The 14,052-nt window shown below is 42.5% G+C and overlaps 1 protein-coding gene across 3 annotated transcripts; it reads left to right on the plus strand.

Moving 5' to 3' along the window:
* Positions 1–246: 246 nt before the first annotated feature.
* On the plus strand, positions 247–13,292 carry LOC147702808 (securin-like). Of its 3 annotated transcripts, none has more exons than XM_086928830.1 (6): positions 247–324; positions 10,511–10,632; positions 11,049–11,224; positions 12,430–12,496; positions 12,691–12,843; positions 13,107–13,292. In XM_086928830.1, exons 2-6 carry the CDS (start codon positions 10,542–10,544, stop codon positions 13,178–13,180), a joined length of 561 nt encoding a protein of 186 aa, XP_086784956.1. In that variant the 5' UTR covers positions 247–324; positions 10,511–10,541; the 3' UTR covers positions 13,181–13,292. The 3 variants fall into 3 exon arrangements, with proteins under 3 accessions (XP_086784956.1, XP_086784958.1, XP_086784957.1); XM_086928832.1 differs by having other exon boundaries at positions 322–1,483; XM_086928831.1 differs by lacking the exon at positions 247–324 and adding an exon at positions 3,934–4,657.
* The last annotated feature ends 760 nt before the right edge of the window (positions 13,293–14,052 follow it).

Raw genomic sequence — 14,052 nt, forward strand, 5'->3', positions numbered from 1 at the left:
ACGGCATTTAATCTATCCGAAAGTCCCTTAGCCCCCATCCCAACTAATACCAATCAAAGCACACTGCTGCAGTGCAGGGAAGGGAGATCACAAACACTCATTTCCAGACAGTTCATAATGCGCTTGCGTACAATCATACGCATGCGTACACGAGACCACAAGCAGACGGAGTACCTTCTCCAATCAGAATGAATGTTTTCATAAATTGACCAATAGAAAAGCAGCATTCATTTACAGCCCACCAATAAGGAAGAGAATTATATTTTAAATAGTGCGGACTCCCAGTGCGTTATACTGTTGAGGTTTTTCAGTTCTTTATTCGAGGTAAGTGCCTCTAAGTCGGAGCTGTAGTCATGAGGTTTTGTTAATTTTTTCCTGTCTAGCTTGATTATTTTAACTTAAGCGATATTGATAAATGTTGTTAGGGACTCTTAGAAAATATTTTAATACGCCGAGTCTTGTGATTTTGTTTTAGAGCACTCGCGTGTAAGTGTGCTATAGAGCAGTTAGTCTTGATGTCTTTAGAATCGCTGGTAGTAAGTAGGTCGGGTATTGGTGACCGGGTTCCTGCAATTTTAGCAATCAGTGGATTTGATGTTGTGACTGGGTTGACCGTTGTTGAGCATTTTAGAAGTTAGCTGGGGCTAGTGAAACGTTCGGTTGTAGTTATGTATAGTAGCCTAACCAAATGAGTAGGTGAACCCTGGCACTGATCAGAGACGTTGATTAGCGTCAAATGTGACAGTTTGTATAGCATCACGCATGTTTGGGGTCTTGTTACTAACCGAAGCAGAGAATTATGGTGTTAACCTTAGTTAAACGTTTGTAAAGTGGACACCTCGATTTTCACATTTAGCTTTGCGGTTTGTGTTGTACCTGTGCATCTTGTGAGGTCGTTATAGAATACGAAGTCCACGAAATCATGAAAGAACTGTAAGGTGTTAGAATAGGAATGCATAAGCGGTTCTAGCAGTTAAACTATGTCAGTTGCTGCTTGGATCTTACTTGTTCTAGAGGTGGTCCTGCCGTGGGCGCTTTGTGTAACAATTACGCCTTCTTTGAGCAAGATTTACTGAGTGTTCACTCACAACATATCGGGGGCGAGTATGGGTTGTCCACTCATTTCAGTTTGAAGACCCCAAAATGGACATTGAAATGAGTCCCTTTTGGGCCCTATATTTGTCTGTAATTGTACTGGCAAAAAACACTGATCCATCTGCTGTAGAATACAATTAAACCGTTAAAGGAATCCATGCTAGTGATACATTTTCTGTTTTATATTTCACATTTTACTTAGTCTTGCATGCGCTAAAAGTGTAGCTTTTTTCAGGCTGTCTTTCTTTTCTTTTTTCTCGTGTTGTATATTACTCTGGCATAGAGCATACTTTAAAGTTTAAACTGTCACCCCGAGAAGTTTAAAATGGACCGCAGTTGAAAGCCCAGGAGTTGAGGCTGAAGGCAGTGCAAGTTTCTCCCAGTGCTGGTTAGTGGGTAAAAAGTGTTCAGAAACATGATCATCCGATTCTTGGTCTCTGCTGCATGCACAGAGCAATGGTCGCATATTCAAGTTACAGTTGTAATTCTGTGCAAGTGTGTATGAAGGAGGTACAGTTGTCAAAATATTGACAAGGTGTAAACAAAAATTAGGTGCTTGTAGGTGAGTGGTACATCATTTGGGTGATGGTGAGACGAAGGAGATTCTTTCCTTGGAGTGTAGAGGGTGCTGAAGAGGGAATATATGTCGATGGATGTGTTGCAGAGGAAAAAGGGTACACATCTATAACCCACAGTGGTCATAACCGTGATTGAGATATTCCTGACAACTTTTTCCAGGCCTCAGTAATTCAGTCTCCATTTCAAAACGAAAACACTTTCAATCTTAATTATTTTCAAACAAATTTTGCTAAACATTTAACCAGCTACCAACCATAGACCAGGGTAATAAACCTTACTGGTTTTAGATATGTGACTCATCTGGATGCAATAACCACTCAGAGGAACCAAAACACACTCCTCCCCATACCCATTTTTTTTTCATCCCACTTAAAGTCCTGGGTAACCGTGCAATTTCGTTTTTGCAATATTATGAACAGTTGGTTGTGTGCCTGCTTGTCGAAGAGATTTAAATTAAGGCATGTTGTCCTCTGACTGAAGGGAGGTTCAACTATCAGTGTGGGTCTGTTTCCCTGCCGGCCTTATGTCAATGATTCCTGCATGAATGCGGCAAGGTTGTCAACAAGACGGTCTTCTCCAGTTGGCAGCCGTCAGAATTCGGAAGTGCTTGCATTTCCTTTGTCAGTCAAGAGTTGAGGCTTTAGCCGATAAAAGAACACATGAGTCTGATGCATTGTGCCACTGATTGGCATCACTAGTAGTCCTGCAATCCAGTATGAGACATGTTTTTAGGTGTCTCCTGCACAGAGCTTGTGCTATGCTTGTAAAATCTACTGTATTTAATATAAATCTTAAAAGGGAATTTCATTCTGCCGTTCTAATTTGTTTGTGTACTTGCTACTAACTACTACTTTTTAGGTTGAGTGCAGCGCACATGCCCTGGGAGGCTTCTTGCCACTGCTCTGTGTGGATCTGACTCCCCACACACCACGTATTGGGTTGGCTTTGCATGTGTCTTTCAATAATGAAAGCACCCAAATGGCTAAAGGCGGGTGCAGGTCCCACCTCTTTTGTAATATTCAGTCCCATAGCGTTTTGCCTGCGGGAGCGAGCAGGGACGTGCAGGGTGGCAGCTGCATTCCTCGTGGTTCAGGTTACTATCTACTTCTATTCTAACATGCAGTCGTGGGTTTAGAAGTTAGGTGGGGATGGTGGTTGTGGTGATAGCTCTTTTTCTCTTCGCACGCCTCACCCACAAACTTTTCCAGTCTCCAATGTTTTAGGAATACACACCGCCTCAAAGACTTTCCTGTATAGCCTAGCGGGGAGGGAGGAAAAGCACAGCCACATCTCACGCCTGCTCTTTTAGGGGTAGCTTGGGCAGCACCCCCTTACCAATAAATATATTAACCAGTAGCTGCCAGTCTGCTCGCTACCCTTCTGCCAGGGTCCTAATGTTAGGAGGCTGATTCCCAGACGAGAGAGCAGCAGCCACTGATACCAGATTAAAAGTATATACTATAATGCATGGTTTCTGATGTTGGCAACTGAGAGATGGGTGTGAGTGGCAGAGAAAGCAGTGAATCGGGGTTATGCACCTGGCCCCAGAACAGGTCTGTGCAGGACCGAGGCAGAGTGGTCTGATTCCATTGCGTGAGCCTTACCATCCCAGATAGGCAGCAATATGTCAGTTTGACACTGTAAGGGAATACACAAAACCGCACCCTGACATGAGGGGTCTGGACCCGGTCTGATTCTGGATGGCGGTTGCATCAGGGCATACAAAGTAGAGTGTGCGGATTCCAGCAGGGGTCGGAGCATGACCTATTGCAAGTGTTTTCTACAGAGAAATGCAGTAATTCTAGCATTAAACATGTTGCAATCATGCTATATAAGGAATTTATTTGTAGGTATGCAGAGCTGACATTGTCTTTCCATGTAAACATGCACTGCATACCATTTAATTGGATTAAGGCTTAAGCTTCGTATGGGGGCTCTTAGTATGTATCAGCAGGGTTTGGGATGGTGCTTGTTCTTTGAAGTGCAAGATTTTACAAAGACAGTGAGCACTCTTCGTTAAAAAAAGCATGCATTTCAGATCAAGAGGGCCCACACTTGTCTAAAGGACTTGTTAGATTTGAGGGTCTCTAGTTGGCAGAGGTAGGTACCTTTGACCAAATAGGCACCCTTGCTAGTCTGGGTAAGAGGGTACACTCCTAAAATAACCCCTGCTCACCCCCATGGTAGCTTGGCACGGGCAGACGGGCTTATCTCGGAGGCAGTGTGTAAAGCATTTGTGAACACCTACAGTAACCCAGTGACAACACTAGATGGACACCTCACAAGTTGTGGTATAAAAATATGTATTTTTATATAGACTTAACACAAGACCACAAACGACAAAAATCCACAATACTGTACTTAAACTAGTAGAAATAGCTTGGTTCTCTTTAGATGTAAAATGCGACACTGAGTTTAATGTACCTTTGGGATGCATAACGCTATGCAACACTTTCGTTGTAGTGAAGGTGATGTGTCTGTTCCTTACACTCAAGAGCAGTGATGCGTCGGTTCTTCTCCACGTGGGGAGGTGATGCGTCTGTTTCTTACAGCGCCTCCATGGCGATGTGACCAGCAGTGCCGTGATGCAATGAAGATCCGGTGCAATGGAACCAAATGGCGTTTGATGCGACGACGATACATGCCCTATATTAAGCCCTTGGAGATCCTTTACAAGTAGCACAAAGTCCTTTCGCCTTTCTTTGGCTGTCAGGCAATCGCTGCAGGCAAACAGCACTCAGCTTGGGGGATAGTCTCCTCCTCAGTTTCTCTCCTCAGCAAAGGTTCTGGTTTCCCAAAAGTGATGTAAAGTTCTTTGATCTGGGTCCCAATATTTATACTAGCAAATCCTTTGTCTGCTGAAGGCAGAGGGTCCTGGAGCACTTTGTTAACAAGAATCCTTTCCTTCCAGTGTGGGCCAGGGACGTCAGACACCACAGGAGGTGGAGCCAGCATTGTGGAAGGCCGGCACAGCCCTATTCAGGTACCAGTTGCACTCCTCCCATCCATCTACATGCAGATAGCTCTAGTCAGTGTACTGACTTGACTCACTGTCTCCTGGAATCCCCCAGCCCGTCACTCAAACTCCAGACAATGAATACACAATATAGCAGAGGCAGGCTTGGACAGTTAGGCAAGAAAAAAAACTACTTTCTAAAAGTGGTATTTTCAAACCACCTTCACTAAAATATTTATTTTATCATTCTGAGTTTAAGCATTCTAAAGTTTAATTTCTACCTAGTTCCCGGAGTCAGATAGGATACAAGATGTGATAATCAAACTGGCCATTCTTGCCTATGGGGAACAGGTAGCCTTACAATAGTGAAACACAAAAATGGCTGTAATTCACTATTGGGGCAAGCCTCACACACACCAGGACGTCCTACCTTTTACCTACAATGCACCCTGCCCTTGGGCCTACCATAGGGGAGATTAACATTCAGAAAAGTGAAGGTTTAGGGACTGCCTAGTGGGTGCACTCGCACAGTCAACATGGCAGTACCAGACTGCACACAGGCTCTGCAACGACCTGAGACACACTTTTACAGGCTGCTTCTGTGGGTGGCACAACCAGTGCTGCAAGCCCACCAGCAGCCCCCGGCACACTCACTACACTGTACAAAGGTCTGACAAGTAAACAAACAGCCAATCGTGGCATCACTAATCCGTATATCAATTTACCATAGGGAGAGCATATGCACTTTAGCACTGATCAGCAGTGGTAAAGTGCCCAGAGTCATAAAACATCCAACAACGGTCAGAAAAAATACAGGCGTAAGGCAAAAAGTTCAGGGATGACCCTGCAAACCGGGCCAAGTCCAACAGGACTGAAATGAATTTCCATTCCAAAGGCCTGCAATACATTTAAATACTAGAGGGGCAGCAGTACATTTTCAGTACAAGGGTACCTGCCCTTCTCTAGTGGACTGTAATACATTACAATGAAAAGGGGCCTACACTTCTTTAAAGGAATACATTTCAATGAAAGACTCTGACTTAGCCAATAGCCTTCATGGACCAATGCACCACAATATGTGTCCCATTAAGAACTCAAATACATGTCTAAATGACAGTGTCCACACATATAAAGAACCGGAGTCCATTTCAGTAATTGGAGTGGCAGAGTGTCGTTATTTGAAAAATGCAGCTGAAGAACAAGATTGTGGGAAAGATTAGCTTAGAGATATAACCTGTGCCCAAAACACTGCTGTAGAAAAATGTGTCCTTGTGAACTGTCAACTTATGTGGATGTACAATAGTTAAGGGATCCTTAAGGTAGCACTTGACAATACTAAGAGGTGTCAGCCCACTTGTATGAGATCCTGGTTCTGCATATCTGACATGCCATTGCACAAATAAATCCTCATGCAAACTGGACTCTGCACTCTATTCCACACATCCTGAACGTGACCCTACAACACACCGAAATTAAGGGTTAAAGTCACTTTTTCCTTCCTTTAGCTGGTAGTTATGCAATATACAGGGTGCCTGCCTTTAGCCACCATGCATGTCCTTTGGCATAGAGCACATTTCCTGCTTTTGGGACAGCTCCTGGCATGCAGCACCTCACCAGCACTAGCTTCCCCAGGCCCTGCACTCCATGTGAGATTGGTTCCATGTGTAAGAGCAGGGCCGAGGCACAAGAGGCCTGAATGCGAAGCCTTGTGCACAAGGCTGGGCTTGTGATCTTTTCTGAAGCTCATGCATTCTTCCTCGTTTCACTGCCCTTTGATCACTACTTTGCAGATAGAAGCAATCGTGGAAAGTTTAACAGAAATCCCTCCACCTCCTCTACTAACTGCGCCCCCTGCTGGGAGAGTCCTGTTACACTATAGAGTCCAAGGAAGTACTGCTGTCCACTAACAGCCTGCAAAAAAGTTCCACTGCACGGCAGCATGTGCCATGTCATTTTTAGTACGTTTTTGGTACTGTTTTGGCTAACTTTTTTGTTAAATGTCAAATTATGCAGCAGATGATGAATTGTGGCAATTGCGCCAAATCCATAATTAAGAAAAAATCGCCACAGCCGCAAAATCGCATAATTCCAGTGGCCCAGACTAGATGGCTTCTTATGTCTTGAGTGCTCGATTTATTTAAAAAAAAAATGTTTAACTAAATCTGTTGAGCAAGTTCAGTTATCAAATTAACATCTGGTTATTTTGCAGACCAGTATACAAGCAGGAATTTCGAATTATACCTGATGTGATGCTCTTGTTAGTTTGAGCAAAATCCATTGTTCCAAATAATGAGTCCAACCTCACCCCAGTATTCCTAATTCAAGTTTTAAAGAACAGTAAATAATGAAATATTTGACAACAACCCAGCTACTTTTCTAATGTGTCATGACTTTGCTTGTTTTTTTAATTTTACCCTGTGCAGTGCCTCGGTACCTTTTGACTCGGTTGGTGCAATACATATGATACATGTATTCGACACATAATATGTAGCTGAAGGACCGCATTTTCTGAAAGTTTGCACATGTTAAAGTCCTACTGTTCATAAGTACAAGACAGATTTGAAATACTTTTTATGGGGCTTTGAGCTAGTTCTGCTGTGCCAGTTATGGCCTGGTCTCACCATACCCATGCTATGATAGTGGTTAGATGCACTGCTAGTGTCCTTCAGAGGGTCAGACTTGTACCTACCTATATGTTCTGTGGCATTAGTTAAACCTCTAAACATTTGTCACTAAATCGACTATAAAAAAACAACTTCTACGACTATCCAAAGAGGATGCGAGCGTGAGAGCAATTCCCCTGGTGCATAAAGTGCTTCTTGGCTAAATACTTATAAGTTCCCCAAAGCAAGACCTATGCTTTTTCCTATTGCATAGTGTTTCTTGTTCGTTTTTTTTTTTTTTTTCTTATCTGTGTCCGGCTTTGGAACTTTATTTCAGATGCGCAAGCGTGTCGATGCCTGTGCTTGTCCCTTTCTCACCTGACTTCTTCTCCATGCACAGCAGCTTGTTTAGGTGAAGAGATTGAGTTGCCCAGAATGACAGGCTGTTAAAGTCTCAGCAGGACTCTAATCTGCTTTCCCAGTCGACAGCTCTGGCTATAATTCCCCTTTTTGCTCTCAGATAAACAGACTTCAAACCTGGAATTGTAATGTAATAGGTGGACTAAAAACCTGCCACAGAAAATGGGTTGAACAGGATTTGTATGGAAAGTTAAAATATGGAAAGTTAAAATAATCCCACTGTCACCATGTGACTTTCCTTGTAAGTGCTGCACTATAAAAGTGGTTACTTGGCCACACCCACAAGCACTCCAAGTGGTGCATTTGTTAAGTCTCAGCTGGAGACTGGGGCTGTCTTCAGCCTCAAAGCTTACCATTTGCAACTCCATCGTCTCTCTCATATTTTTTTTCCTCCCCGTTTGTCCATTGCATTTGTCTAGCCTCTTCCTGTGTTCCCTCTTCCTGAGAATGGAGACAAGTACACTTTCCTCCACGATCTTTTTATGACCATTTTAGGAACTTCTTTTAGTCTTGGTTAAGGAGCCCTTCTCAGGAGCACTGTTTTCATTCACCCAAGCGCCCTTTTAACAAAGGTTTTATTATTAGCCAGTCCTGCTTTTCATTGGCGGGGGGTGGGGGGGGGCGGCAACTGGTCATGGCGGTGGCATGGTTTCACTGTGAGTCGTGCACTGCTTGTTGCATTGCACTGAGAAAAGCAAAACTGAGTGCTGTATCTGCTTCTCGAGCCCCAGTCTCTCTTCACGTCCACTCTGCCACTAATCGCTAATTCTCTTAGAACCGAAGATTTGGTCTGGTTGCGCCCTTGCGACTATACGGGCAGGCAGCATCAGCTACATGGGGCGCCTCATGTCACATCAATCTCTCCAATGACCGTGTATCACTACTAAGCCCCTCTGTGCCAACAGTATTAAAGTTCCAAATCACCAGCAGCCACTATACAATGTGCCCCAGCTATGCAGACCATCTCCACACCCCTTGCTTCTCCATCTACACCTTTGAGCCCCATACCTCCTGTTGGCAGTCACTCCCACTAGCTAACTATGCACAGCTCCACATCGCGTATGTATCCTACAGGGGCTGTCACAGTTCAAACAGGACTTCTATGCAGTCCCTAAAGTGCATCTCCTGCTGCTCTTGAAAGTCCATTTCAAGCCAACTTGATATGCCAACTTCTGTTTCATTTTCAGAGACCCCTCCCCTGCTCACATAGCAACCCTTACTCAAAATGGGCATTGTAGCTCAGTTGATCGTTTATTATGCAGAATGTTTATTGTGCAAAACACAAATGTCAGTAACATACGTTGTCAACCCCCGAAACCCATCTAACTCACTGTAAACTAGACTCTCAAATTAAACCTAAAACATCAGGAGTGATCCTTCATCCTGCAGCTGGAGCTTCACTCTGCAAACACAACATATTTTAATGATGCCACCTATAAGCCTAAAGCACAAAACTCTGCTCTGACTCACTAGTGTACAGTGAGACCTTGGGCACCACTATTGCACCATCTCTGCATGGTTTCGGTATTCCAGTTCTGCTGCTTGTGGCATGCACCATAGCACAGTTGCACATGCCATGTCCAGCCTATCACTGAGGCGTAAAATTGTGACGTCTGAGAATAGTTGTGCCATAGCTCATTGTGCAGTCTTCAGCAAAGCATATTCCAGTTGCCTCCAGGTCTTACTATAACAACCGATAAGCGAGTATGTAATCCTTGGAGGCTTGAGTTTTTAATTTGGACTTACTTCTGCATTCCATATTTGTGTTAATACATACACACATCATTGTTTTGGAAACTAGGCTTTTCAGATATTGCGAGACTAAACTTGGATACAAATAGATTAATTTCCAAGTGACTTCTAAATTTACAAACCATGGTGAGATCCTAAAGGGTGGGGGGAAGCCAGCATCTAAAGATGGCGCAACATCCATTGTTTGTGAGGCGTGGCACTGAGCTGCACACTGCCCTTATTCACTTGTACACCCATCTCTCCCTTTGTAGAGTAGTGCACACCCTTTACAGTTAAGGGCTCCCCTATTGAATGTAGAGATCACTGTCTGCCTGTGCCTAATACTCTGCATTAGCATGGATGCTCCCCGTTGCATGGATGAATGCCTATATTATATCCCTCTTGTTTGCACACCCTTCCTCCTGCATATGTAGTACTTCCCAATGCTTGTTTTGTTGTGTCCTATTGACGTGCCTGTCACTGTCTGTTCATCAGGCATGTTGCTGCTCCTAGTGTAATGCACAACACAAATGCTATGCATGACTTTAATAATTTTTGATTGGGTTTTTGCACCAATGGTGTGCTGTGCTAGGGAGAAAAATATTTATTTATTCTCAATTTATTTTTGTTTTTTTTTCACTCGTGTATTGTCGAGCATTGGCAAAGCAAATGAGTTTTGCCTTTGTAAAATCTATTGGCTATGTAACTTGCACGTTCCACAGTAGCGGAGTTGCTGTGCAACATGGCTTTAAAAAAACAAACCTGAGGCAGCCATTGACCCAGTCGTAGTGCTTAGAAAAAAAAAACTACCTGTTGTACAGATTATTGGCTTTGCCGGTGCTTATCGTGCATTCTGGTAGCCCCCACCCCGTTTATTAGTAGTTGCGTTCATTAGTGAGCAGCATTTATTGAGCAGCATTTATCTAGCAGCTAACCTGAAAGTTAGTTAGACTGTATCAAGCAACGCTGCTTCTTGAAAGGCCTCATGTTGAAGCACGTGGTCTTTGATTTTCAGAGCACAGACTGCTCTACACAAAGTCCTTCAGTGTCAGAAGCCCTCCTGTTTTAAAGCCATAGCTATGTATTTCAATACAGACTGGTAACACTTGCTTTCGTTCCCTTGCAGCACTGTATACTTTCTATTCTAAACAACATAAATGGCTACTTTGATCTACGTGGACCAAGAAAATGGTGACATCCGCACAAATGGAGCATCTAAAGATCGCACAAGGTTGCCATCTACATCAAGTGAGCCTTTTAAACTATTTTGTGCATTCATTGTGCACGTGTCTTCCTTTCATCTTTTTCCTGGAAGAATTAATAAATCGAAGTCTCCCCACTACACCAGGCTAAAATTAATTTTAGCAAGATGTAAGCAGCAAGATAATACTTATGATGCCACTTGGAAATTATGTGAAGCCTATTAAGAGCAATTGCTGTGCTGACTAGTGATTTGTTGATGCACATTTGTTTTACCTGCATGCATTTAAATGTGACCCCTTTGACCCAAGCTGTAGGTGTTTTTGGAATTATTCGTGATGCTTTGAGAATTTAATACGTTTATTTCTGCCAGGTAGCATGTAGTTTCCATTATCTAATAGTGCACTTGTCAATTTGCATGTTAAATTACAAATGTATGATCTGCTTTTTTTTTTTTTTTTTAGCAAAAGTGTTTGCCAGGTCGCAGACTTCGCATCCGAAATCTCTCGGAAAAGTCTTCAACTCTGCACCAGCAGTCAGGAAGGGTCTCAGTAATGCCAAAGTTAATGTTTGCAAATCCGCGGAAGACCTACAAGCCAAGCAAATGAAGAAACCAAAGGTTAAGCAGCCTTCAGTCAAGGTATTAAAAATCCATCCAGCATACAAATTCTTTTTTTAAATAGTCTAGTCCTTTTTCAGGTATACAAGAAACTGAAATTTGCAGTCTGTGTCCCTGCGGAACCCAAAACCCAGCTATTTAGTTAACCCATGCAGTCTAGTTTAATACTGAATATCGCCACAAATGGGGCCTACAAGAGATTCTCTGCTTTGGTTGACGTAAAGGAGAGCACATTACCTCTTCATAGAAGAGCAGTGTTGTATAGCACTATCAAAATGTTTGCATACATTTCAACTCCTTTAATATATTAAAAATTCCACTTGTATAGAAAAGTTAAGCCAATATTAATTGCAGTTTAGGCTGACATAAATATCACTGAACACCAGTCATATCCAATGTTCTTGTATTAGGGGGAAAAAGCAGATGCATGTTTTGAAATGGCTATCGTAATGTTGGCTTCAGAATGCTAATCTTTTTACAGATTCCTTCACAAAGGTGTATCTACTATAGCCACCATAACTCTAATCTTTAAACTCACAGACCTACTCTGGCAATCTTGAATCCAAGTTTCTACAGCAATCTTGCAGGCATATCCTTTGTCAACACTTCACAAGCAACGTTGTCTTAACTGGATTGTATATAGTATAGCGTTGGAAGCAGAAGGTTGGGAACAGTTTCTTTCAATAGGACAGTGTATTAATTGCAATAGATGGAAGTGAACTATTTGTGCTTGGGGTGGTTTGTTGAAGATGCTAAAGAGCAGTTTATTTGAATTCATGTGTAAAAGGACACACTCCGATATGTAGAACGTGTTTATGTTGGATGATTTCTGATAACTTTTGTTATGTTTGTTAAAGATATTCATGTCCACTTACTAAATATTTGCAATGTGTTATGAATTGCAATTTTTAATTGGTTGCCTGCTTTCCTTGTGCTAAATCAGATAGTCAAATGACCTGCAAAGGTGAACCGGAGTATGCTTTTATTGAAGTATATGTAGATTAGACCTAGAACCATATTGCGTGCTAGACGTAAATTGGGTGGAGTGGGAAGACTTCCCAGTGTCCTTTGCTCATCTTGCTGTAAAATGAAGCCAATGGCTTGACATGCTGCTTATGATTGCTAGGCCATTGCTTCACTATGGATGTGTATTGTGGTGTAAATGGTCTCTTGGTTGACCTCAGGTGAGTTCCTTTAACTTGCACAAACTTTAATTCTTTTCGCAGAACTCAACCACTCCATCTAATGCAGAAGATCCTGAAATTGAGAAATTTATTCCATATAATCCACTTGGTAAGAATTTCTACAGACATGAGGTGCAATTTTTTTGTCCCCCTCTTCATCACGTTTCTGGAGTAGATATTCAGTTTCACTCTATTTGATTTAGTTAAGTGAGTAGGAACATGGAGGCTTTTTGTACATTGTCAATGTGGTGTTGCGTATTTCAGTTAAGCTAATCCGCTGTCACCATGTGTATTTTGTCTTAGATTTTGAGTGTTTTGATGTACCTGAAGAACACCAGCTGAGTCACTTGTGTCTGGCTGGTGTATCGCTCCATACACTGGATATTGAAAGGCTCGACAAACCTGACAATCTTGTGCCATCGCCTTTGAAATCATATCCATTCACATTGGAGTCAGGTTAGTATCTTTGTAGCAGGTTCCCCTGCAAGTTTTCAGATGGTCTTTAACTTGCTTCAACCACCTTGTCTACCGGCCATGTGGCGGGCACTATTTGTTTCGGACCTCAACTTTGCACAGGGCTTCTATTCACCTCCCCCACCCCAGTTGACAATCTTGTCCTATACAGGTTTAATAAGCTCAATTATCTCTAGTGCTCTAACACTAAAATAATACAAATCAAATGTGTGGAAACCAAACGATCTACCTTTTTTTGCCTACAGATATCCTGCACTCGCCTTTCTTCTGTTCGCTGGATGAAGTAACTGTTGACTTGCCGCCTTTGTGGGAAGATTGAACTTTTTACAACTTGCGCTGCATAGGAACTGTTTTGCACTCATACTTAAATGCTGCTTCATTCAACTCCAATTTGTATATTGCTTTTAATTTAATAAAGTCTGTCGCTTTTACTTCTGTGTTCATTGAATTTTTATATATTTCTTTTGGGTCCTGTGAAAAGCTTGCTCTTATGTTGGACATCTCTCGCAGCATGCAAGAGAACTATTTCGGCTTCAGCTTTTTAACCTGAGCTGAATATTATTCACTCCCCTCCTAAAAACAACTACATCTAGATTTTAGTTTTGTGCTGTGTACCAAGAGTGTCTGAAACGCTTGTTAACACTTCTCAGAGCTCCAAAAGAAGGGAGTTCAATTGTTGTATCTCTCACTCCAAAAACCTGTCCTTGAAGCGCACCAGAACGTGCTCTACTTATTTGAAGCATTTGCCCTGTGTAATAGGCGTTATGCATTTACCATCTTTATATCGGAATACCAGCGTTTTATGGTGAGGGGAGCCCTAGAAGGGATTGTAGGTTCTAGACTTTGGGACTTCTTCAGGTTCTTCGCCATGGGAGTAGGATCCATTCAGCTTCATGTAGCACAAAGGTCTCCTTGTGCATGGGAAGGCTTCTTTGTGTATAACAGTGTTGTAAATGGCTTTTGCGCTCCCAACCCCCTTCCCCCGGTATTCTACAGTTCTACATCCTAGTTCAGACATGTAGCTGTTAAGACGTGTCTGATACATTTTCTTGAGGAACTAAGAATCCTATCAAATTTCAATTTCCAAGTAGTCCTTTCTTTTTCAGGAAGGGGGTAAACTAATATTTCCTGTTACGACTAATCTCCTTTTGTATAGAATTGATACCTCTGAGTCTCTGAGCCATGGTGTAA

Source organism: Lissotriton vulgaris, chromosome 7 (genome assembly GCF_964263255.1).
Source record: "Lissotriton vulgaris chromosome 7, aLisVul1.2, whole genome shotgun sequence".
Lineage (NCBI taxonomy): Eukaryota > Metazoa > Chordata > Amphibia > Caudata > Salamandridae > Lissotriton > Lissotriton vulgaris.

Bases quoted from the DNA above. Each gene is read 5' to 3' on its own strand.
- LOC147702808 (XM_086928830.1), top strand. From the start codon at position 10,542: ATGGCTACTTTGATCTACGTGGACCAAGAAAATGGTGACATCCGCACA. The intron at 10,633-11,048 runs GTGAGCCTTTTA...TTTTTTTTTTAG, and splicing joins AAGGTTGCCATCTACATCAA to CAAAAGTGTTTGCCAGGTCG. The intron at 12,844-13,106 runs GTTAGTATCTTT...TTTTGCCTACAG, and splicing joins TCCATTCACATTGGAGTCAG to ATATCCTGCACTCGCCTTTC.